The following is a 25,424-nucleotide window of genomic DNA, read 5'->3' on the forward strand; positions in this document are numbered from 1 at the left end:
TTTTAATGAGCGCGTCCCAGTTGCATCTCATAAGCATAAACACGAGAGATGAGTTGCAAAATGAAATGGAGGGAAACAGGCTACAAAAACAAAAAAACAAAAAAAGCAGCCATTCGTGTATCTAGGACGCGCCAATTTCTTTATCGAGACTAATTCTTCTTTAGCCTGAGTTGCACGCAAGGGGACAGCTAGCAAGATGCTTCTTTTGTTGAAGTTATCTCGAGCGTAGATCAATTGACCAATATCTCTCATTCTTCTAGCTTTAGGCAAAAAGTCTTCCACTGAAATGAAAATGCCTCTAATACTAAACAAAAAAAAATCTAATTTTTGTTGTAGACTTTTCATCTCACTTAGTTTAGAGGCCGATTTTTAATATCATGTCTAGTTTCAGTCCTGTGACAAGGAAATCCATTTACCTTGCCCCCTTTTCATGGGGGGGGGGGGGAGTTTAAAGGAGTTTTGTGCAGAAATCAGTGCACTCTTTGGAATAAGTTTTCACCAACTTATTAGGAAGTTTGTTGGTATAAAAATGCCCATACTGAAGTTGTTGTATATGGCGATCACAAATGCAATCATTGCCCAAGTTAAGTATTGTTTTAAGCTTTGCATGGTGTGGAGAAATAGGAAGAAACTATATAAATAAATAGTAAACTTGCGGGTACAACCATGTGTGAATCTCTTTTGTGTGAGTGTTGGCTCTGAAAAGAACCGGTTTGGTCTTTACGTTTCGAACAGTATATTCTCTGCTCGTCTTCAGAAGAATGCGTGATGTTTCAGTGATGGGGTGAGGAACGTGAGGCACCTATGATTGTTGGCTCTGAGAAGAGCCGGTTTGGTCTTTACATTTCGAACAGTATATTCTCTGCTCGTCTTCAGAAGAATGCGTGATGTTTCAGTGATGGGGTGAGGAACGTGAGGCACCTATGATTGTTGGCTCTGAGAAGAGCCGGTTTGGTCTTTACGTTTTGAACAGTATACTCTGCTCGTCTTCAGAAGAACACGTGATGTTTCAGTGATGGGGTGAGGAACGTGAGGCACCTATGATTGTTGGCTCTGAGAAGAGCCGGTTTGGTCTTTACGTTTTGAACAGTATATTCTCTGCTCGTCTTCAGAAGAATGCGTGATGTTTCAGTGATGGGGTGAGGAACGTGAGGCACCTATGATTGTTGGCTCTGAGAAGAGCCGGTTTGGTCTTTACGTTTTGAACAGTATACACTCTGCTCGTCTTCAGAAGAACACGTGATGTTTCAGTGATGGGGTGAGGAACGTGAGGCACCTATGATTGTTGGCTCTGAGAAGAGCCGGTTTGGTCTTTACATTTCGAACAGTATATTCTCTGCTCGTCTTCAGAAGAATGCGTGATGTTTCAGTGATGGGGTGAGGAACGTGAGGCACCTATGATTGTTGGCTCTGAGAAGAGCCGGTTTGGTCTTTACGTTTTGAACAGTATACTATGGTCGTCTTCAGATCTAATGGTTGTACCCGCAAGTTTACCTTTTATTTATAGTTTCTTTTTATTGCCCACGTTGTTTGCGGCTCAGTTATGACGACAAATGTGTTGACATGTTCATACGTACGCAATATCGCTGGATGTTTTAATTGTCAAACAGATAGATTTAAATAAACCTTCAGGCATCGAAATAACGCAAAATACACCTATCTGGATATCTAAAGAAAGACACTCACTAATTTGGTTTTCAAAATTATCAAGCAAATCACCTAACTTCCTGTATCAAGTTTGTTTTTAAAAGGTTAATTAGTTTCATTTTGATTCTGTGTGTGGGTTTCGGGCTTTGCCACTAACTGATTGGCTTAAATTTTGACATGTGGGTGTCTCTCAGTGTGTTTGTGTACGTCATACGTAATGTTTTTATGGGATCTTTTTGGACGTATCCTGTACTGTTGTGACTGCTACAAAGCCAGCATTTAGGGAACTTTGTTGTTTTGTACAATTTATTCTTTTAAAGTAAACCAAAATATTTCTGACTGGCACCTAGAAACAAAGATAACAATTCCAACACAACTTTTTTTAGAATTCTAAGAGCAAGGTCTAGTTTCATGATGTTACTTGCTATTGAATTATGCGCTTATGACATCCCGAAGAGCGAGGACTACTGCGAGCTGTAAGCGCAGATTTCCGTGGTAAGCAGCCTCAATGAATTGGAGCAAGTATCAAAGTTATGCGGACACCCATGCTTGGCCAATATAATACGTTTATTTAAGTCACTGATGGAATTCAGGCAAGCTCTACGGTTCAATGATGGATTGAAGTCTGATATTTTGTGAAGGGAAACTTTCCTCATGATTTATCACAAATTTCTGATCTTAATAGACTGTAAACCAACTTGAAACAGTTTGTGACCTTGTCTTGTATCATGTAACAAATTAAAACACAATATCTAAATTTAATATTGTGTTATCACTTTGTATGAATTTTCTTCACCTAAAGAGGTCGAAGGTTCATATTTCATGCAAAAGTGGACATGAAGCCAGTTGTGACTCGAGATGAGAAAAACATGCAAGAAACTTGCTGAAGTCAAAAGACGTTCCACACTTTGCGAAGTATGCTGAGGTGACAATACAGCTCACTTGGTATTTGCAATCATGAATTAAGAAGAAGTGTGTATGTCGTTGGTTACATTGTTTCTCCTCTGCACCTGTTAGTGTTCTAACCTTGATAGTATCGTCCTTAATCCTGCAGAACGGAAGATATGGAGAAGGCTCTGGCAGCGTCTAAAGGAAAACTCTTCTTCGGCTGTGAGATGAAACTATCGATATGGGATGGACCTGGTAAGATTTGCATTTAATTTTTTTTTTTTTTTGCGTGATTTTTTTTCAGTATGGCTGATTCTTTTACTCCAATTTTAAACCTCTGGCTTTTTGTGTAGGTTTTTAAGGGTGGTTTTAAACAATATGTGTTTCTCATTTTACTTCTTGTGTTGTGAACAAGGTTATTTCAGCTACCTCTTTTGGCTTGGTTGTGGGGCTATTTAAGCTGAAAAAGGGTCAACATATTTTTGTTGAGAAAGAGTCTGCTAGAGTTGAAATGAGAGATGGTTGCCAAGTTATGTTGATAGCAAATAGGTCACTTTGGTTGGTAAACAGTTTGCTAAATCTATTTATTGGTGCATATGAGTTTGATCAGTCTGATCAATATCAGCTTAAGTGATTCAAACTTTGTGGTTCAATGTTTAAAGGTCAGATAATGGTGAAAACAAGTTCCAACTAAATTATTATAAGAAAAATCTACCTTCAGGAAAAAAAAAAAAAAAAAGAAAAAAAAAAAGGGAACCCTTAAGAGTACAAGGATGAATAGGAAATAAGAAGAAATTTTAAGTTTTAGATTTTGGAGAAAAATCCCAATCGGGGAAAACCCACACAATCAGGTAGGAACTGAAAACCCTATCCACATGCAAGGCTCCAGTCTGAGGTGGGATTCGCCCAAGGGTCCACAGAGGCGAAAGGCAGGGAAAGACACCACTCAGCCAATCTGATCCCCTATGAGAAATGTTGAACTTCGATTGCTTCGAACAAAGTGGTTCTCATTTTGTATGATTTGTGTGGAGAGAGAAGATTTGGCAAACTTCCCATAGTATGACCTCTGTGGTTTATAACTTTAGCATGACCTTAGATTAAATGGAGAGATGTATTTAGCTACCCCTGAGTCATGGGTAGACCTTCTGGCTGGGAGGAATTAAAGTTACGTTATAGGTTTTGGTGTTTTTTCTACATTGAGCGATTTTTTTTATTGACTTGTAGTATTGTAATAGTATTGTTTGTAAGACCCAAAATCAGCTGTTGCGTTCTGTCTTTGTCAGATACAGTTTGTTCAAATAATATGACTTCATTTCAGAGGGAAATTTTTCACAGAAAAAAAATTGTTCTAGTATAAACTTCATTATCAGTAAGCTTTGAGACTAAAATGTTTTTATCCACACCAATCCTGTATAATTTCTTTAAATATGGATGGAATAGTCAAACAATTTGTTTTATAAATTAGTGTGGTAAATTTTGTTGTATAACCATGGCCCGCAATACGCAACATCTTTATGGCGTGGCCAAGGGACCTTGTTCCCTATTGATGTATCCTGCCCAGTGTAGAGTGTGTAATGTAGTGTTTTTCATGAAGACTAGGCAGCGGCTTCGTTCTGAGCTAGAGATCTAAAGTTGCTCTTAGCTTGTTCCTTAGCGAGCTCCCCTCTGACCTAATGGAGTACTTCCTTTGGCTCTTCCTTTGTCCTTGGGGGGGCCTTGCCTAGCCTGACTAAAAATGTAAAAGGAAATTCGAAAGGAAAAAATGCTGGGGATCATCGTGTTTTTGTTTTGTTTTGAGGAGGAATGAAAAAATTGCCTAGAGGGGACTGTATGGGAAATCCTTGTAGGGCTCGCTATTGAACTGAGTACCTTCCTTTTTATGTGCAGAGGATTTGTTTGTATGGTTTCGCAAATCCACCAATTTTCATGAACAAATGTTTTTGCGAATGACATTCTTGTAAAAATTAAAAACTTGGGAAATCTTCCAACTGATACTTTTTATGATAAAGGTCTGCAAATTCATGTAGGAAGAACTTGTTACTGATATGTAAGGAGTGTCATTTTTTGTTTTTTTGTTGTTGACATTTTGGCTCTTGTTAAGACCTTGAAGAAAAAATGTACTCCACAAATTTTAACCATACACAGCCACATTAACAGAGGGAAAACAATCCCTCAAAAAGGTGTGACTGACCAGGAAATCTGACCTGTTTTTATGCATTACACAAAGTCTCTATTATTAGAATATCTAGCGAATTGTAAATGCGTTCATTAATTCAGTTGCCAAAACAGCCATCTGTGTGTCGTTTCAGTCGGTCCAAAAATAGCTCGATGCTGAATGTGCCAAATGCTCGCACTCGATGGAGATTTCCAGCGAAAAACCAGCAGGGCCTTTTACCAAATTTGGTGATGCTCACACAGCAGTGGGTCCGAGGCACAGCATAGGGGAACGATGCTCTCTGTAACAAGCAAATGCTTTGAATAATCAGGGAACTTGGATTTGTGGTGAAGCTGGGCACGCTACTGTTAATATCATACACCTGGCAATGAATTCTCTAAAGGGAGATTCAGAAATAGTTGCTTTGCTGAAATGAAAGTGGGAGTTGTTAAAGGAACACGTTGCCTGGGATCTGTCGAGTTGGTCTCTGAAAGGCGTTTGTAACCATTTGTAATAAAATGCATATGATTAGAAAGATATTTTAAAAGTAGAATATAATGATCCACACAAGTATCAAATTTGTGTGGATCATTGTAATTTTACTTTTAAATCATATTTCTAACCATTATGCATTTTATAACAAACGGTTACAAACGCTTTTCAAAGACCAACTAGACCGAAGTGTTCCTTTAAAGAGTGTGCACAATATTGGCAAGGTTGATTAGAAACAAAATTCTTACAGATTTGCACACATGGTATAAAGATGGTCATGGTATAAAACTTCCCTTTAAATATTGCCTGTAATGCTATAGTTTTTGAGAAATGAGTTAGCCAAAACATGTAGTTTTAATCTCTCAAGACAGTGAAAAATCATTTTCCCCATTTTTTCTCTTGTGACTTAAGTTTTCACTCGTTTGTTGATTCATGTATGCCTTGGGTCACATAAAGTTCAGAGACTGGGCTTCGACTGCAAGTTAACTTTGTGCTTTAAAGGGGAGGTAATTTGGTGTTATTTTCACTGGCGAACTTCAATTTATTTCTTCTATTGTCTGGAAATGAGGGAGAAGGTACCTGGGAAGATGATTTTCCCTGTACAGGAATTTGAATAGTTCCTCCCTGTCAATTATTGTGATGAAGGTCACCAAATATTAACGAGACAAGGGCTTAAAAGAGTTCTATACAAATGCTGAATTTTTATAGTAAAGAATTGGACCCTGGATTTGGCTGTTGATCTGAGCTTAATTTCACAGACCTGCTGAAGCAGAAAATATTGATGAAAATTTGTCTGCTTAGCAGATATGAGTGAGATACCAGTCACAAACTGTACACTTGACATTGTAGCTTGGCTGGTGACATTATTCTGGTAAGCATAACTCTGTTGTGCTTAGCTACTTTTTGTGCTGAACCAGCTTCATGAAATTGGGTCCTGCTTGCCCGGTGACGGGCATAATTGTTCTTAAAAAGACAGAACACCTTTAAAAGATAGTAAACAGTTGTATGCGTTGGCCATCGTGATGAAACTATAGCCCTTTGAGTCAATCAATGTACAGCGATTAGCTAATAGGGTATTCTGGAATCTCTCATAGTCTGAGAGAGGGTTAGAATTTCACTTTCCAGGTGTCGTGTTGCGGTATGTTTTACTATGATGCCTCGTTGAATACTGAGCAGTAATATGTTAATACCGCTATGGCTGAGCATGGTCTGAGCCAGCGAGATCGTTAGCGGGGGTCGAGGGTGGTGGTAGACGGTGATGTTGTCTTGATGTTGAGGCGCTGATGATGGTGATGCGCTTGGTGAGATGTAAACGCAGGTGCCTTGTGCTGAGTGCTGAGAGGCTGTGATCCAATTCTTCCCACTACAGTAAAATTTTGTGAGAGAGACGTTGGGTTCTGGCTTAAAGACGTTTCTTTTCTTCGTTTTATCATGGCCTTGATGCCTGTTAATTAAAGGAGAAAAGAAATGACACCGATTGGTCTTTAATGTCCTTCCCTCCCGAATCCTTTATCCATTTCCTGGGTTTGGTTGATTTACACGGAGATGGTGATTGCCATGCGTGAGATGGTGTTTCCTTGCGTGAGATCAATCTGTTTGTGAGAGTTCAAACAGTGTTTGGATGTGTAGTTGTTTTTTCAACCACTGCATTGGATGACAGGTTTACAAGCCAAATTTACTGGACCGGCTTATAATGGATGTCCTTTACAACAAATCTTGGTGTTTATTAAGAGAATCCTTGTTGTCTTTCCTTTTTCAAGTCGGGTGTTTTAAAGCGGCAACAATATTTTCAAAGGAAAACAATCACTTTCAGAATCTCCAGAAAGTTCTGAAAATCAATGGACATGGAATTGGTTTTGGAATATCAACATGGAGTTGTGTTTTCCCGAAATAAATATCCTGTCACAAGCCATAAAAACAAGCAATCTTTTGTGTCGTATTGGAAACACACCAATCTCCACAGTTCCAAACATTTCTGATTTTCATCCTCTCTGTCTTCCTACTCACAGACATCGGTGTTGACGACAGCGACGTCAGGTACTACGAGAAAGAACTGGACGAATTTCATCCGCGGGCGACGAGGACGCTCTTTGTCGGCAATCTCGATCGTACCATCACTCGAGAAGAACTGAAGGAGGCATTCCAGAAGTTTGGGGACATCGTGGTTAGTACAGCCGTAAGAGTTAAATGTTTAAAAACAAAATCAGAGAGACTTAAGCCAAGTTCATACTTCTTGCGAAGGCGAAGTGAATTTTGACGTCACATCTATTTGTTGCAAATATTTCGTTGGAGGTGAGCACAGTGCTGGGAATTATTCAATTTAAATTTTTCACCCCAAAAATCGTATTGCATTCGCATTCCAGGAAGTATAAACCGGGCTTGACTTTTTTTGTTGTGCTGTATTACATGTTTCTCTGTTTGAGCTTAACATTATTGTACACACCGTTACTGGAAGAGCATACCTTTAAAGTTTCCTGATTTCTGAATGATACTGGAAAGTACCTCCGGGAAATGATCATTGTCAAGTTCTGAGAAAAAAAAATAAGGGAAAGTCCACCTATTTTGGTTTTCATTTCCTACTTTCCTTTTCAGAGAGTTACATTTGCTTGTAAACATTCGAGTTCTGGAGTATTGTCATTATTTTTCTTAAAAATGCATGAAACTCTCCAAGAATAATGCAAGATTCTTCATGAAAAATGCATAAAACTCTTCAAGAATAATGCAAGATTCTTCATGAATAATTCATAAGACGATTACCACCAGCAAGAAGTGAATAAACAATATCTGCATATCATGAATAATGCATGTTTGTCTATCTTGCAGGATATTGAAATCAAGAAGCCACAGGGTGCCCAGCCCTTTGCATTTCTTCAGTTCTCGGACATCGACAGTGTCGTGAGGGCCAGAAGGAAGCTAGATGGAGAGGTGGTCGGCAAAAACAAAGTCAAGGTAGAGTGTTTATTTAATTTTTTTAAATTTCTTATATACCCTGGGGAAACCTCTCAGTGGAACACTGTTACAAAATTTAAATTCTTAAAATATAAAAATATATTTATAAAAACATTGATCCAGAGCAATATTAAAAATTGAAAAACACCAAAATTTAAATAAAGACTACGGACATACGATAACAACACAACAACTTTACAACAATCAAAGAGCTACATTTTTTTATCTAAAAAAAAAACACATTCTGAAAAAACAGAGTGACAACAAAAAACGTCCTTGCATGTTTCAATGATTATCTTTAAAATGTAAATAAACTTTACAACCTGAAAATCGCTATAGGCTGTGTGTGAAATTAAAACTGGGCGGCAGGTCCAATGCTGTAGTGGGCCAGTAAATCCATGACTGGCAGGTGCTTGCTGATGGGTCCAAGGCCAGTGATTGGGCCAGTAAACTCCTAAATGGCAGGTGCTTGCTGAAATGACGTCTATGAGTATGTCACGTTCCAACAAGAGATAAAAGCTCAAGCTCCATCTTGTGCCTTCGGTGCTCTAAATTCTATACTGAAGTATCTGCAAGGCTCTTACCTGTAGCTTTGAATGCCTTCCGTTCTTGAAGGGGCACAGCAATTTTCCTCTAGTTATGAGCTATGCTCTGAGGGAAATGTAAATTTGTATCGGGACTTTGCAAAGGGCACCACAGCAAAAGCACATGGCACCCACAGCAATTGCTGTGGGTGCTGTGGGTTATTTTGATGCCTGCTATACCACATTTCTATTTTCTATCGTCAATGTATGTCTTATATTGAATGTCATTTGTCTTTAATCCTCAGCTTGGGTTTGGCAAGAGTATGGCCACCAACTGCATCTGGCTGGATAACCTAACGACCAACACCACTGAGAGCTATCTGGTGCGGTTCTTCAACATGCGCTACGGTCCAATCTCCCGTATAAGTCTCGATAAACAGACGGGCACTGCGTTGATCTTCTTCTACAACATTGAGCACGCTCAGAAGGCCATGCAGGACATGAAGAATACGCGTATCTCTGGACGCAGACCTAAGGTATGTAGCGATGAGACGAAAGTGAACAAATATAGCCCAAGACGGCAGAAATAAAGCAAATAAAGGAGCTTGCTTTGTAAATCAGGGACAAACACACACAACTCTGTGTTGCAGTCACTCTGTGGACATTCCTTTGTTCTGTACAACTAAGGCAAATCCTTTTCTTCAACACTGTAAATGACACTGTGTGGACGTTTGTAAGTCCACATAGTTTTTTTAAGTCTCTACTCTGTGTGGACCTTTTTGTTCTCATGTTCACATTTCGTATGAAACATTAAAACACATACACACATACACAGACGATTAACATCCAGATATTGGGGTGACCATTCCAAAACAAGGAATTTGGCCAAGTACATGATTGGACAAGAGATTCCCAAGTCAAAAGCAAGACTTAAAAATTCAGAGACATTTAAATGTTTTCCCTTCTTGTCCCGTTTCCTAGGTTGACTTTGCCAGCAGGGAGTGTCAGAATCACTTCTACGCTCGTCTGGATAAGTCTGGTCAGCTGCCGTTCCATTCTAGAGATGCGTCACCGAATGATCGTCCTTTCCGAGACTCGCCTAGGTAAGAAACTCAAGAAGGGATAACGATTTTAATCTAAGGCCGTATCCGAATTGGCGTCTGCAGCTACGGCTACGGCTGTTGCTAAGGGTGTTGCTAAGGACGTCCTTTACCTCAATGCATGATGACGCGAAAATCTAGCTGTGGGCACTAATTCCGACATGCCCTTAGCTCCTTGTATTTTTTTGTTTTTGTTTTTTCTTTTCTTTCTTTCATGAACCTTGAATCTTCTGGTTGTACTGTGACTGGTACTCCACTCTTTTCTTGCTTAGAAATTTGCCCAGCACTGAGCAGAATTTGTTGTGGATATTTAGCTGTGTGGATTGCATCAATGATGCCCGTCAACTGTGGATTAGAACAGTCTTTCAAGGATTCTTCTTCTTGTGGATAGCTGCCCACTTAGCTACGCAAAGTGCTCTTTGGATTTTTATAAACGCTTGGATTAGTTCAACAGTGAGTGTCTCCAGTGGATTATATAGTGCAGCAGAAAATGAGTTGATTATGATACAACGTGGATTTAGGGAGCGTCTTGAAAGGCAAGCAAGTTCTAGGCGTGAAACAACAAACCCGTGGAAACACACACAACTGCATATTTTCAGGATTTGTTTGTTTCCGAGACAACCACACCCCTAAATTCAATGCAGTTGGCTTTGAATGGGACCGCCATACCAACCTTAAAAGTCCAAACATATTTGATACAGTAGACTTTGCAGTCTCACCAAGATGTCGGGAAGCTAAGCAAGAGGCCAAGGATGTCATTGTCTGACCTATTGTCTGTACGTCTTGCTTCGGCTTAATGCTTCACAATGTCTCTAATAAGAACTTCTCCTGTGAGGTGACTGCCGACTTACGCACCGATGAAGGATGTTCCAGATACACTGACGGCAACATCGGGCGTGTACGCTTATCCACTGGCTGACAGGGGATTTGTTAATCAACCTATCTAGTAGAGATAATGAATGTGTTGCTTCTTTAAACAGTAGCAGATGTTGGGTTTAGTTTCTCTCTTAAGTGTGGGCAGCAAACATGTGAAGCTACTGTGTTGAGGGGGAACAATCCACAGCGTCTGTGACTTTCTTCCGTTGTTGTTTCTTCCTCTCTTGCGATGAGTCATGAAACTTGAAGGAAGTTAATATGATTTCATAAAGTTCCTGCATTTATAACTCCTGGTTATTCTGAGATTCATTGGCGCTGAGTGATTTTTGTTTATTTGACCTTTTCCCACCCTCGTTGATTATGCGCGTTATTGAAGTGATATCATGCCTTGAGTTACGGTCTTGAAAGGGGAACATAAATATCCATCTTGGTAAAGGGGCACTTCTATGAGTAAAATGTAAATTTGTCGTGGAATTTTGCGAAGGGCAGTGCAGCAAAAGCACAGGGCATCATGGCAAATGCTGTGGGTTCCGTTGGTTAATTCAAGGCCTGTAGGATGAAGTCGGGGGGGCAGTTGACCTCTGACTTTTAGTGGATGGTGTTTTGTCTGCTCTCTAAAACATGACAAAAGATTGCGCTCAATATTCCGCGTTCATTTCTATCACAGCATTCCTGAGGCTACTTCAACTTAACTCAGAAAAAATCCCCCTTTAAGTGAATGTCTCTTTAAACTGGAGAATCGGAATGGATATGCTTGCTTTCAATATCCAATACTTCATCACTCTCATTGAATTTGAAAACATCTTCACAACTATCCATCAAATTAAAGAAGTGCACTCAACTTCATCGAGTTCCGCAATTTTTGTGTTAATAAAAACTTGTTCGCAGTGGTGCTTATATTGTTTCCTGTGCAAAGGGTTGAAGCAGGATGCCTATCTGTCATCTATGAATATGCAAGCCAAGCACTAAGCCTACGGCATGTACCGTACGCAATGGAGGGTTTCCTCAGTGCTGGGCAGTAATACTGTTAGCAATCGTACTTTTTGTAAGGAACTATTCAATCAAAGGAAGTTTTGATGAAGGAACTGTGTTACTCTTTTTAGAATCTATACGGACCATATTTTACCGTAAAGGTTGTATTTGTAATGATATACAAATATTGGGTGCATAAGGTGCATTGTTACAGAATGAGATCACAAGGTGGAAGCTGAGTTATATGGAAAGCCAGATTTCACTGAGTGATTGTGTTCTGTAATAATGAAAAGCGAAATAAATTCAATGTTTTTTAATTATTTTATTTATTATTATTATTATTTTAATTTTATTATAAATATATAAATACATAGAGTTGTATTCTACTTGTTTTTTATTGACAGTGAACTGTGATTTAACAAATTTCATAAATTTTGTTCTGCTTAGCAAATTTCTTGGCTTAGCAAGAAATGCCCGGGGTACCAGTCACATCAATGGTCACTGTATGGTGTTCTGGCTGGTAACCTATTTTTGCTTAGCAAAAGTTTTTTTCTGCTAAGCAATATATCGTGCTTACAGGCATCATGAAACTAGGTTCATTTTGCTTAATGATGTGGTTATCTTGAAGTTACTTACATGACTAATGTCTTCATCTTTATATTGAGTAGACCATAAATGTTCTCATTTTACTCCTCTTTATGAATGCAGTGAGTACCGCAGCTCAGCACGCAACTCACAAAGTCGTCGCATCCGTTCCCAGAGTAACCACACTTCCCCAGGGAACTACCATGGGTCCAGCAGTTCACAGTACAGTGAGGAGCAGCAGCGTTTTAGTTATCCAACGGGAAGCGGCGAGTTCTACCGCAGTGGGACAAGCGGCGAGCGTAACAGCACAGAGAACAACGGGACGACGGGTTTCGATGGGGAGGATTCATATGAGAGGGAGTTGAGAGAATACGGGTATCACCAACGGGAGAGGAAAGAGCAGCAACATAAAGAAAGGAGTCGGAGTCTCAGTCCGAGAGAAAGGTGCGTTATATTAAACTTTTACTTATATATCCCAGAGCAACCTGGCCCAATTTTATGGCACTGCTTGCTGTAAGCAAAGAATGGCGCTTATGGAAGAAGGGAACTTTGTGTTTACGGCAAGCGTATTTTACAGGTTAGCAGGGACTTTTTGCATCCGTGTATGCGTAGTGTGTACTCCACACTTACTTGGCGCTCTTCACTTTACATATCTAGCGCAGAAATTTGGCGCTTGCCCATGGTGAATAAAGCACCAGAGCTTGAGTGTGGTCAGTAAGACTTTCCAGCTATAGTTTTGGTTTGGTGTCCTTTTCTTCTCCCCTCATCCAAATTTTTGTTTGTTAAAAAATGATGGCAATGTACTTAAAGTTTCTTGTTTGCTTTTGGCCTTTTCAGGTCGTACGAGAGAAGGCGGTGTAGTGGTAGTGTAGAATCTCAGGAAGTTAACACCCCTACACAGAGCCCCTACCACAGCCGAAGTGTGAGTCCAGTGGCTTGCCCGAGGAGGAAGCGAACACCACGTAGTACTGTAACTGTTCAGGGGTCAGACCGGTCCTACACACCGGTCCAAAGCCCCTCCCAGGAAGAAAACTACAGAGAAGAGAAAGACAGATGGAAGAACCGTTTACTCGAAGGATCCGATGAGAGAGGATCGTCCACGGAACGTAGTGAAACAAGACACAAAGCCAAGAAATCTAAGAAGCATGTTCTGAGCAAAGACTCTGATGATGATAGGAGTGATAAGTCATCGAGACTGAGTGAGAAATCGCTCTCTAAGTTGAGTGAGAAATCAAAACTGAAGCGATCTTTGGAGTGTATAAAAGCCACCCGGTGCAAGGATATTGCTCTGAAGATAGATAGGACTAAAGCAGAAAAGCGGCAGGAAAAGGTGAACTGTGATGTTCGGCTTGAGAAATTCAGTACCACTGACACCAATCGAACGGAGAAAGTCAATTGTGATGTGCGAACGGAAAAACAAAATTTCGATGGAAGGACAGAAAAATTGTCTATGGAAGAGGTGGAAGATGCTCAGAAATCCAAAGAAAAGTATATGAAGAAGGTGAAAGCAATTGAGTTGGATGATTCAAAACTCAAGAAACTTGTGGAGAAAGAAAGGACTAGTGACATATTAGTAAGGTCAAAAGAACTTCCTGGTTTTGATACCAGCAAACTGCAGCAGCTGTCAATAGAAACTGAAAATGCCCGCAAGCGACGGAGAATCGCCGAGGCAGATCAAGTTCACTCGGTGGTTGTACCTGGTGAAAGCGATGAACTCATGCGCAAGCTGGAGGCGCGCAAACAACGCTTCAGTGACAACAGTCCAGTGGATGTTAACAAAATGCGAAAGAAGGAAACGATAAAGTCGCCTAATAGTGATAGAACGTTGCCCAATAAAGTACCCAAATCAGTCATCAGTAAGCCGTTGTCTGAAAACTCAACAAACACACGTGATCACCACGATCCCTTGAAGAATGTAAATACCTCATTAGAGTCTCACTTTAGTCGGGACACCAGAACAGTGATTGAAAGCAAGCATAAACCAGTCAGGGAAAGGCTGGGAACAAAACATGAAGCTTTGATACAGCTTGAAGGAATTAAATATGATCCTATGGAGAGGTTTAACCAAAGCTTGTGTTTGGAGAGAAAAGAGAAGGATCTGGACATGGCACCCTTCTCTCATCTCCCTGAACTCCCGGACAAGTTTGGCCCGAGTGGTAGTGGCCTGAGTCGACCCACGAAATTGAACCAAGAGGAAGTACCCAGACTTAAGATTGACAAGGGATCGATCGAGAACAATATGGACAAAACGCCAGATAAAACTAAAAAGTCCCCACCGGAAACGGGGCGACTTGAAAAGTTTCTGCGCGATAAAAACCATGCACATTCCAGCATCAGTACAAGTGGCATTCGGTTGCCACAGAGGGACAAAGTCAGAATTCAGCATCTACTTGATATGGATGAGGGGATCGCTAGCTCCAGCGATCAGGATACCCCAGAGGTTGATGAGGATCAAAGCAGTAGACAAGGGAGGACGTCCAGAAGTAGTAGTAGCGGACAAGGTCCTTCCTCTTCCACGTCATCTTCAGGAAGCAAACCTCCAGTACAGGACATGTTTGAGAAGCCACATATAGACACTAGTCTCAGTTGTCGGAAACAGATGGAGATCGCACGGAAAACGTTTGAGCAACAACTACAGGAGAGGGAATCTCAGCAAGAGGATGAGTTTCCTGGTCAGGTCTTGTTGGTACCACCGCCTCCTCCTCCTCCTATGAACGCCATTTCAGAGTCCTCTCTCAATGTCGATCAAACTGGAAAAATTAATGAAAAAGAGAAACACAGTGAATCGGATAATGTCATTCAGGAGATGGAATGGAAACTACATAAGATAACTCTTGTTGAGTTTTTCCCGAAAAGACGGCGGAGGATGTCTGAATCCCAGTCGGGTTCTGGAGAGGACGGATATCTTAAGCGTAGTTTTCGTTCTCGTCGTCAAAGCGAGGATGGACTGAAGTCTCCGAATGGAATGTCGGACCAACCTGTGGATCCACGTATACAAGGTTACCCACATGAGCTAGAGAAGCATACATCTTCAACGCATAAGGAGGATACTCCCTGTGCAGACAGTTCAAAACCGGAGGATAATACATGTTCAATCCAGATTCGATCTATGGAGCTTAACGTCAACATTCCCAATGATGGTGAGGCTTTGCCATTGCTCTCACCTAAACCAATTAACCAGCCGATTGCAGTATCGGTTGGTGATACATCATCTCCATCAACCAGTGCGCCGATCTTGAGTCCAGCTGTAACCCCAGTAAAGTCTGATCGTCGGCCTCTATTGGCAACTCATGTTGAATCAGCTTTCAGGCATGTCGGTCCAGACCCAACCATGGAACATATCGCAAAGTGGAAGGCTTCTCTTGAGAACTGTAGTATTGTGAAGAACCTTGAGAAAGCAAACCACACACTCTCTCCTCCTGAAAGGAAACCGGTTTTGAGTATCGTTGAAAATTTAAAGAAAGTTGAAGACCTACCTCCCAAGTTGCAAAATGAAAACATTGTGTTTGATGTTCCGCAGCTCAAGTCACCCTCCCCGAGGAAGGTACTTTCTTTGAAAGATGCAGTGTTGGCTGTTATGGAGCGCAACAGGTTGAAACTGCCGTCACCAATAAGTAAAGACCAACAGGAAATCACACTTAGTTTAGCTAAGAGAAGTCAACCAGAGCAATTCAATCTTTTGTCAAACCTCCAGAGAGAAAAGATAGTGGCTGAAATTGCTGGACGTGAGTTGAAAGGAAGCTGTGGTACTCCTCCTACTACACCTCTCACCCCAAACACACCGATTACTCCTGGGACACCAGTTGAAATCAAAGTTGATCTACTCTCCACAAAATCGAGAGTCGAGCGCTTTAATCTGATCGGTAGAATTAAGAAGAAGGCCAGGAGTACAGAATCTGAACCACCTGTTCTTGACGGTAAAGAGCCTCAGAAGCAAGCGGAGAGGAAGGTGGAGACATTTACCTCCCGACTTCTTAAAAGAAGCAGCATTTTCGACCAGGACTCTGCCCGCCTTCAACAGAGTGCACACCTTAATGATCCAGTATCAAGAAAGTTCAACTTCTCGGATGGGATGACATCCCTTACAACTACTGATTTGCTGATGAGGGGAAAAATAGAAGGCAAAGAGTTGATCCCAGATGGTCCCTTGGAGAGGAGAAACTCAATCTCCGGGAGTTGGGTTTCATCTTCAGCTCGATCTCCATTGACTGTTTCAAACGTTCTTCATCGAACAGGAAATGCAACCACAGTGGCAACTAGCATGACGTCTCCATCCCTTCCTCTGTCCGCTGGGATCCTCCGAGAAAAGTCTCAGCAACATCAGCCTCCTCAAAGGAGTCAGTCCTTCACTGCTCCTACTAAGGAAGAGATATCCCCAGTTTCAATACTCAGAGATCCCAGGAAGGAGCATCGTGAAGAGGCGAGGAAAGACCATGTTAAGGAAGACACTCGCAGAGAAACATTGAAGGAAGACATTCGTAAAGAAGCAGTCACAGAGGATCCTTGGAAAGATACCTCCAAAGAATCGCCTTCTTTGCCATCACAGAAGGATGAACCGCCTAAAATTGGAACAGCATTGAAGGACCCTAAACGAGAAAGCGTAAGTGTGAGAGAAGAATCCATGCGTCCAAAGTCCATCTTGAAGAAAGATACATCTTCTGAGTCTGGACCAGCCACTGCGACATCAAAAACCACACCTCATCAAGGAGAACCAAGTGCTCCAACACCAGCTAAGATTGAGACTGAGAATGGACCAAGAAGTTCTGATCAGGTCAAACTGAAGAGGAAGCGGTCTCCAAGTCCAGTGAAAGCTCAAGAGAAATCCGCTGAGGCATCCAACAAGACCACATCTGATGTTTCTCCCAAACCTGCTCCTAAATCTGCCCTCAAATCACCACCAAAGAAAGCCCTTGCAAAGCCTTCTGTCAAAGAAAGTACTATGAAAAAGCCGGCTGCTACTGGCTCGTCTACTAAAGATACTCCTAAAGTAGTCAAAGAATCAACTGTGTCTAAGCCACTTGTAAAGAAGACTTCAAAAGACCTGAAAGATACTAAGGAGGATAAGAAGCCAGTTGGTCAGCCCAAAAACACAGAGAAACCTTCAAAACACACTAAAGAAGTGAAGGAAAAGGAAAGTGGTGTTGCCTCAAAAGGCAAAGAAGTGAAAGAAAAGGACAGTGCTGTCGTAGGAAAAGTGAAAGACACCAAAGAAAAGGTTGACTCTAGCAAAGCGTCATCCAAGGATTCTTCATCAAAGGTTGATTCCAAATCCTCTCATGCTAGCAAACCTTCAACAGAGACAGATTCTAAACCAGTGAAAGGCAAAACGGATAAGAGCTCAAAGATCAGTTCAAAGCAACTTGAATCGAAGAAGAGCGCAAAGGAAAAGAAAGAACCAGCTCCTACTCTACCTGATACGAATGAATCAGATAAAAGTAACATTTCATCTTCAAAGGCTACTATTGAGAAAAGCAAAGAACGAGAGGTCAAAACCAAGGAGTCTAAAGTAGCTGAAAAGTCGAAACAAAAGCCAAAAGAAAAGTTGAGAGAGAAAACCGAGAAGAAGGAAAAGGAAAAAGAAATTGAGAGGAAAGAGAAAGACTTGGAGAAGAAAGAAAAAGATTCAGAGAAGAAAGAAAAAGAATTGGAGAAGAAAGAAAAAGATTCAGAGAAGAAAGAAAAAGAAGCGGATAGACCAAAAGACAAAGTGAAAACTAAAGATAAAGTGAAGACTTCGCATCAAGAAACAACAAAGTCTATCAAGAAGGCTGTAGAGAAAGCGGAGAAAGTGGATAGTACCCCAAAGCAGCCAGCTAGAGGGGTTGCTGCTCTTTTGTCCACCTTGTCAAGCTCTGACGACAGTGGTGACTCTGAACCTGAACTTCAGCTGAAAGCTCTGCCGCAAGAATCTTCTAAAGTCTCCAAGCAGAAAGCTAAAAAGGATCGTCGCAGGATAATCTATTCTTCTGAATCAGAATCTGATGACGACGAAGATTTTTTTGAGGACAAGATGTTTACACTGAAAGCAGACGCTAAAAAGGTAAAGGCTGAAACAGCAGCAGTCAGTAGAGAAAGTGACAAACCAAAAGTGTTGGAAGAAAATCTTGAGAAGCCGACAAAAGCTAAAGACAGAAAGAAGAAAAAGAAGGAAAAAGAGCCGGAGAATGAAAAAGCCAAGATCAAGGAAGTGCAGGCAAAGAAAGAGCACAAGGAACCAGAGCCAGAGAAACAAGACCTAGTTTTGCCAATGGAAGTTTATGAATTGGAAATCCCAGAACCAGAAGTCCAAGTAGAGCCTAGGAAACCATCCAAGAAAGTTTCTTCCAGGAAAGCTAAGTCGAGAAGAGGCAAGGAAGTGGAAAAAGAGGTTGAAATTTGTAAGCAACCAGATCCTGTGTCCGAAGTTGAAGAAGATAACTTCACAGAGGAAATCAAGCCTCCCGCTAAGAAGCAAAAGCTGTCTTCTCCTGAGTGTAAAACCGAACCAGAGAAAGTCATTTCTAAGACACATGGCAGGTCCAATAAGCACAAAAAGAAGTTGGAGGTTGAAAGTTTATATGAAAGTTTGCCTGAAGAACCAGAAGTTAAACCCGACATCATCGATGAAGAACCTGTGAACAAAACATTCATAAAGGACTCTGACAACAAAACAAAGGTTAAAGGCAATGAGGATGTTTCTAAGAAAGCAGTGAAGTCTCAATCCAAACCAGTAGACCTTCCTGAACCTGAAGAGGAGAAAGTAGTCGTTGAAGAAATTCCTGTGAAACCAAAAGAGTCAAAGAGGCATTCTAAGTCCAAAAAGAAATCAAAGAAGGAGAAAAATGTAAATAGTACTCTGCCAGCTCCGAGTGTTGAGATTGAAGAAACTCCAGTGACAATACCAGAAGAAACAAGTACTGTCAAAAACTTTTCAGATGATCTTCCAATGCTCTCAATAGAGGAACCAATTTCAAAAGAACCAATTGAGGAAACGGCACCAGAAATGTTGGACATGCCTCCAGACGACTTGGTGGCCGTTGAAGAAACACCCGAAGATCTTCCTCCTTTGAACACTGGAAACCAAGATGAAACGAAGGAGTTGGAGGAGCAACCAGATGAGGAGACCGAGCCAGAAGTATTGTCTCCCCAAAGGCCAAGCAAGAGGCGGTCTGGTAAGGGGAGATCCCCAAGGAAAGGGTCTCACAAAAGGAAGTCACGGAAGACCCGAGACAGAACCAGAAAAGTTGAACCTCCACCCGATGATCTCGACAATGAAGAAGCAGTTAAGGAAGCTCTGGATGAGAAATTCTCAAAAGTCGGAGGATTAGATATTACGCTGTCATCTAAGGATCATGAATCAGAGATTGGGAAAATTGATGAAACAATTGAAGCAAAAGATGAATTGAGGATTGATACTGGAAAGGTTGACTCCCTTTCAGTCCAAGAGAACACAGAGTGTGATTTTTCTGATCTTGAAGTTCCAAAGACACCAACTTTTGAACCGATGTCTCCACATCTACCTACTGAGGAGGATCTAGAATTGGAGCGGGGTGCAGAGAAGCTCCAAAGCCTTCTCGATGACGATGAAGACAAACCACCCAGTGTGCAAACGCAGGAAGAACTGAAGTTTAGCCCTACTGGGATTGAGTTGAGCAATGTATTTTCAACACTTCAGAGTCCCATTCAAAGTGTGCAGAGTCCTTGTGCAACAATCCAAAGTCCTCCTCAGGGTCTTCAAAGCCCACTTCACAATCTGCAAAGTCCTCCTCAAAATCTTCAAAGTCAACCACCTAATCTTCACTGTCCTCAAGTCGCCAGAGAGAGTGAACCTGAAACGGTTGATACCAAAGACATTTCTGAGAAGCAAGTCCTTTCAGAAGCGACAGGAGAGTTTGTGCCGGAGAGTGAGCTGGAGAGGTTGGCGTTAGAGGCAAAACAGTTGGATACAAAACTGGAACTAGTGCAAGATGTTCTCCCTGTGATACCCATTTTCCCGGAGTCTAAGGAGATGGTCACACAGTTGCCCTTCACCCCACTGTTTGAAAATGACACCAAGGTTGAGGAACACCTCGGAGATATCAAACTGATTCTTAAGCCAGAGCCAAAGCGGATTAGAGGTAGGAGGGGAAGAAAACCGAAAACAGCCAAAGAGAGTCAGGGAAGAGCACGAACCATTGCTGAAATCATCAGTAGCGGACTGCTTGGTGAACCTAAAGCTCAGGAGAACACCCCAACTAAAGAAGTCCATGAACAATATGCTTTACCTGATGTCAGACTTCACGAACTTGACCCATCAAAGGATGAAAAACTTCCTCCCTGGAAGCCAGTCATTGGCATTCCTACTTCAGCTATGGTTCTGCAGCCCCCTTTTATTGGTAACATACTTTCAAAAGAGGATGCCGATATTGGATTAAAGGTTGCACCCCCTCTGATGCTAACAGACATCGAAGATCAGTTGTTAGATGCAAGAGAGCAAACCCAGGCAGAGAAAGCGGAAATGGAGGAAGCTGTTGCCAACATCCTTGTAGCAGAAGAGCCTGTACCTCTTGAGCAAACACAAAGCATGGCAAGCGAAGAAAGACCAGTCGCTGTAGAGAAGGTCTCTGAAAGTCAAGAGATTCTCAAAGAAGATAGAACCATGGCTTTTGAAGCCAAGTCTAAAGAAACTCCAAAGGAACTTCCAAAGGATGCTCAAAAGGACCCAAAGGTTGTATTTGGATCTCCAAGTCGACCAAAGGATGGCCCCTACATCTTTGGTCATCGTTCTAGATCAAACTCTGCCACAGCTGCAATTGCAACTGCAGTCGAGGCGCCTAAGTCTGGTGACTTCAGTGTTTATGAATTCACAGATGATGAGAATCCAAGGCCTAGTAAAGTGAAGACGACAACCCCTGAAACAGCTCCAAAGCCTCCACCATGTTCCGAGAGTCCTGCCATCACCCTTGCAGTTTCTCCGGTATCTGCTGCAGACTGGGCAAAGAACAAGGTGGCAAGCTTGAAACAGGCTGCTGCCGAATCAAGGAGACAAGAGGCAGCAGGCATTGACGTGTATGACTTTCAACCAAGCCCTGGTGCAGCAGCAGCAGAAATTCTTAAAGGTTCTCCGGGTAAAGCAGCTGGTCGAGGTAGGCGAGCATCTCGTGGCCGTGGTGGTGGACGAGGGCGTGGTAGAGGAAGAGGAAGAGGAAGAGATATCGACCCTGAAGCATGCAAAGAACAGTTGGCCGCTACTGTTCAGCAAGCAGACACTGTCTCCGCCCTATTGAAGCTTGGTGAGGCTTATCCTTCAGGTGCTCTCCCTGTAGCTGGTATCATTCATCAGACGGAAGGGCCTCCAAGAAAACCTGAAGACCCTCCAGCTGGTTTGGTGATGGTTTCTACTGTTCCGGTATCAGTACCAGCAGGACCTCCAGATATGAACACTATCAGAACAATGGCTTCTGTCTCAAATGCTCAACTTCAATCACCTTCTGGGCAGCCAATAACACTCGGTCCTGCTAATGTCTCCACCGTAGCTGTTGTATCATCCCCGTCAAGTGTGTCACCTGCTGGAATGCCAACAGTTCGTCAACTTCCAATACCCACTGTCGCACCAGCTAGTTCAGCATTATCCCATTTCTCACCATCATCAATTACAACAGTTGCATGTACAGCTGCTAATATGCCTGCAGTTGTAGCAGCCTTAGAAACTCCTGTCGGGCAAAGATCTACCCAGGAAACACTTGGTCCAACAAACAAAAGACGCCAGCGACCCAGCCGTAGTCGCAGAGACTCAAAGACTGAACTTGAGAAGTGGGCTGGTCTCCAACAACAGTTGCAAATGAGCCAGAGTCAATACCAGACTCCGCAGGAACAGCTGGTTGCAGCGCACTTCCAACAGGCAGCAATGCAGAAGACACTGGAGCAGCAAGCAGCTCTGCAAAAGAGTCTAGAGCAACAACAACAGCAACATCAACAACAGCAACAGCAGCAGCAGCAACAGCAGCAGCAACAGCAGCAGCAACAACAACCGACATTCAGTAGGGCAGCAGAACAACCTCAAATGATACCATTACAACAGACAGCAGCAGCAGCTATGCAAGCTCAAGTGCATGCTCAGATTCAAGCACAAGTGCATGCCCAACAATCTCAAGCCATGGCCCAAAACCAACAGCAGCTTCAGTCGCAGACACTAGGCAAAGCTGCTTCTCAGCCGATGTCACAAGCTCATGCACAGGCCCAACAGCTCATTAATCATTCACAGAGCCAAGCTCAAGCTACTTCCAATAGCCAGCAAGCCCTTGTGAGTCAGGCCCAACTTGAAGCTCACTTGCGAGCCATCACAAGAGTAGATCAAACTCAGCAGAAACAAGTCTCGTCTCAGTTGTCGATCTCTACCACGATGGCAATGCCATACCAATCTCATCACTTGTCACCGGTAGCCATGTCTGCGGCCACAACCTATCCTGGATATATTAGACAAGGAGCACAATCCATCACCACTATTGCAGGGTACTCAACTGTACAGAGTATTCCCTCTGCCACTGGTCCTGTGAAGGCCAGTCCAGGTTCAAACTCGAGGTCGCCTTCTGCTGGTAACCCAAACTCCACAGCCACCACTGTAGGGACATCAGTGATCACCGAAAACAAACCTGTTTTCTCCAACATCATGCAATCCTGTCGAGTGCCAACATCAGTGGCCTCTACTTCTTATCCTGATGCCAGTGTCCTGCGTGCGAGGCTTACTCAGTCAGATTCAAAGGCAATGCTGCCACCAAAGAAGGAAAAGATAGTTCAAGCCATGGCAGCATCACAAAATGCAGCTTTAGAGCCCAGGACCAACAAACAGGATAACGGCAAGAACCAGTCACTTGAAGTGCAGCAGGTTATTTCTGACGGGTCAAAAGTTCCCCACATGGAGCTGCTCCACCATCCTATGTCGGCTGTTTCACAGGCTCAACAGCAGCAACAACAGTGCTTACAAAAAGACGAGCAAGAAAGGAAGAGGACCATTAGTGAGCAGCAGAGAGCAGCAGCAAATGAAGCCTGGGTGCGTGCCACAGTTGAAGGACGCCAAGTCCCACCCAATCAAGGAATGCCAGCCATCCGTACTCCAGAGGGCCAGGTGTTGTTCTTATCACAGCGAGGAGGAGCGAGACCAGAGCTGATCCATCCAAACCAGCATGGTGTTATGATGCCAAGCGGACACCCGGGAGAGATGGTGTACCCCGGCATGATGCCTCCCTACTTCGCTGACCCTAACAAGAAGGACAAGTCACCTGGTACTGTACCTCCAGCAGTTGCAGTCCAGAACATGATGTCGATTGAGACCGGTAAAGCTGTTGTGCCTCAGGCTGTGTATCTACCAGGAGCTCTGAGAATGCCTGGTCCTTACCAACGAATGATAATCCCTGGAATGGAGAACCAACAAGGAATGATGCATTCGCCAGGTGGTCGTATTACATCTCCAAAGGTGGCACCCGGAACAGCAACATCCCCAGCACTCTCACCTAGAGTTAAATCACCAGCACTTGTGCATAACGATATTACAAGACCGCCATCGACACCGGATATTCAGAAAGGCAGTGAGTTGGCTCCCCACGGCATGATGCAGCCTGGTATAATCTCCGGCATCCCACCCAGAACTCCTGGCATCACATCTGGGATTCCACCCCAGAGATTTGACATGCCGGGGGTAATGCCCGGTGCCATCATGCATAGAAGGATGCCTCAGATGATTATGCGGCAGCAAGGCTACGGCATCCCAGCCCGCTCCCAGAAGCAGGAAGACCATCCAGAAATCCTCCATCAGGAGAAGTCGCCACATCTACAGATCCCACCAGACGCCATCCACCGGCGGACTCCAGGAATGGAAGCTCACATCCAGATGCAGACACAGCAACAGCAAGCCTTCCAGGTCCGACAGATGGAACTTGCCAGACAGGGACTCCACCCATCAGAGAACGAGAATGCATCAACGCCGAGGCCGCCCAATCATGATTATCAGTCGCTACCAGGAAGAGAGACGCCTGTGTGGTTAACCCATGGAGTACAAGTTGGAGGACTTTCACAGCTTGCTCATACTGCTGTTGGAATGCATCCCAACCAGACCAGCCCATCACCAAGGACCAAACCTCCAGATGCCCTGGTTGGACTTCTCAGTGTAAGTTGAGTAGTTATGTTTAAAGAAAAAACTAACCCACATCTTTTTGACTTTATATTGGAAAGGTTCAACATCAAACCTTTGCAGGGAACCCGTATTGAATGCGAAAAACATTCAACATTCAAGCTTGGTATATGCTCTTTTTAAATAATGCTTAAAAAGAGTATACAGTCAGGTTCTTATTTTAGTAGTAAAAATATACGACAGTACAAGATTCACTCATGTGACAGTTTTCATCTGTCCTTGTGATATTTATCTTTGAAAAGTGAAAACATTTTTTTTGGGAGGTAGTATTAAGTACACCAGCAAAAATTGTCTGTACCAAAATCAGGGAAAGTACTGAGTATCCAGTGCTATACTCATACAGTTGTATGGGTAAAACAAAATAACATTTGTTCCCCGGATTCAAGTTAAACATTCGGTGGTCAGCTTGCTTTGCCTTCCAACTCTGGGACCACCGTTAAAATCCCACTTGAAAAGAACCAGTGGTTTTTTAACGCAACGTTTCTATCAGAATGCTCTTATCTACCCCAAAGAGATTTTCAAAACTCTCTTAGTTATTCTTCCACCATGAAAAGTTTCACATCCTACAAAGTTAATAAATTAAGTGAAATTAAATAACAGTTTGTCATCCTTCTATTTACAGCGGTACCCAGTCATGTGGCAGGGGCTTCTGACCCTAAAGAACGACCTTGCTGCTATTCAGATGCACTACGTCTCAGGGAGTCAGGGAGTTGCCCAGGAATCGTTGCAGAATACTCATCATTCCTTGAGGATTGCACAGCGTATGAGGCTTGAACCATCACAGCTTGAGGGAGTCGGTAGACGGATGCAGGTATGTTGGAGAAGTTGCTTCAAGTGTTTGTTTTTTTCAAAGCAAGTTTATGCAAAGAATAAAGTGTGGCTTGTTGTGGTCGAGTGGTTAAGCTCTCTAGACTTAAGCTCAGGGCCCAATTTCATAGCGCTGCTTAGCGGTAAGCAAATTTGTGTGCTTACTGTAGCAGAAAAATTTGCTTAAGAAAAATTGGGCGGCCATATTGCATGTTTACCGTGGATTTGCATTGTGACGTCATTTATTTTCATGTGGTAAGCACCGGAAGATTAGCATGCCTTTT

General features: G+C 42.6%; 1 protein-coding gene across 2 annotated transcripts in view; it reads left to right on the plus strand.

Moving 5' to 3' along the window:
• The window catches only part of LOC117302175, a 77,992-nt gene that overhangs the window by 48,067 nt on the left and 4,501 nt on the right, over positions 1 to 25,424 (plus strand). Inside the window, exons 5-12 of one of the 2 annotated variants that reach the window (XM_033785990.1) lie at positions 2,702 to 2,790; positions 7,192 to 7,358; positions 8,006 to 8,131; positions 8,961 to 9,191; positions 9,637 to 9,758; positions 12,312 to 12,632; positions 13,026 to 24,309; positions 24,956 to 25,144. In XM_033785990.1, the coding sequence (XP_033641881.1) occupies positions 2,702 to 2,790; positions 7,192 to 7,358; positions 8,006 to 8,131; positions 8,961 to 9,191; positions 9,637 to 9,758; positions 12,312 to 12,632; positions 13,026 to 24,309; positions 24,956 to 25,144 (12,529 nt within the window). The remainder of the gene's footprint in view (positions 1 to 2,701; positions 2,791 to 7,191; positions 7,359 to 8,005; positions 8,132 to 8,960; positions 9,192 to 9,636; positions 9,759 to 12,311; positions 12,633 to 13,025; positions 24,310 to 24,955; positions 25,145 to 25,424) is intronic. The other variant, XM_033785991.1, reaches the window with a different exon arrangement.

The sequence above is a fragment of the Asterias rubens genome, chromosome 18, assembly GCF_902459465.1.
Source record: "Asterias rubens chromosome 18, eAstRub1.3, whole genome shotgun sequence".
NCBI classification, from domain to species: domain Eukaryota; kingdom Metazoa; phylum Echinodermata; class Asteroidea; order Forcipulatida; family Asteriidae; genus Asterias; species Asterias rubens.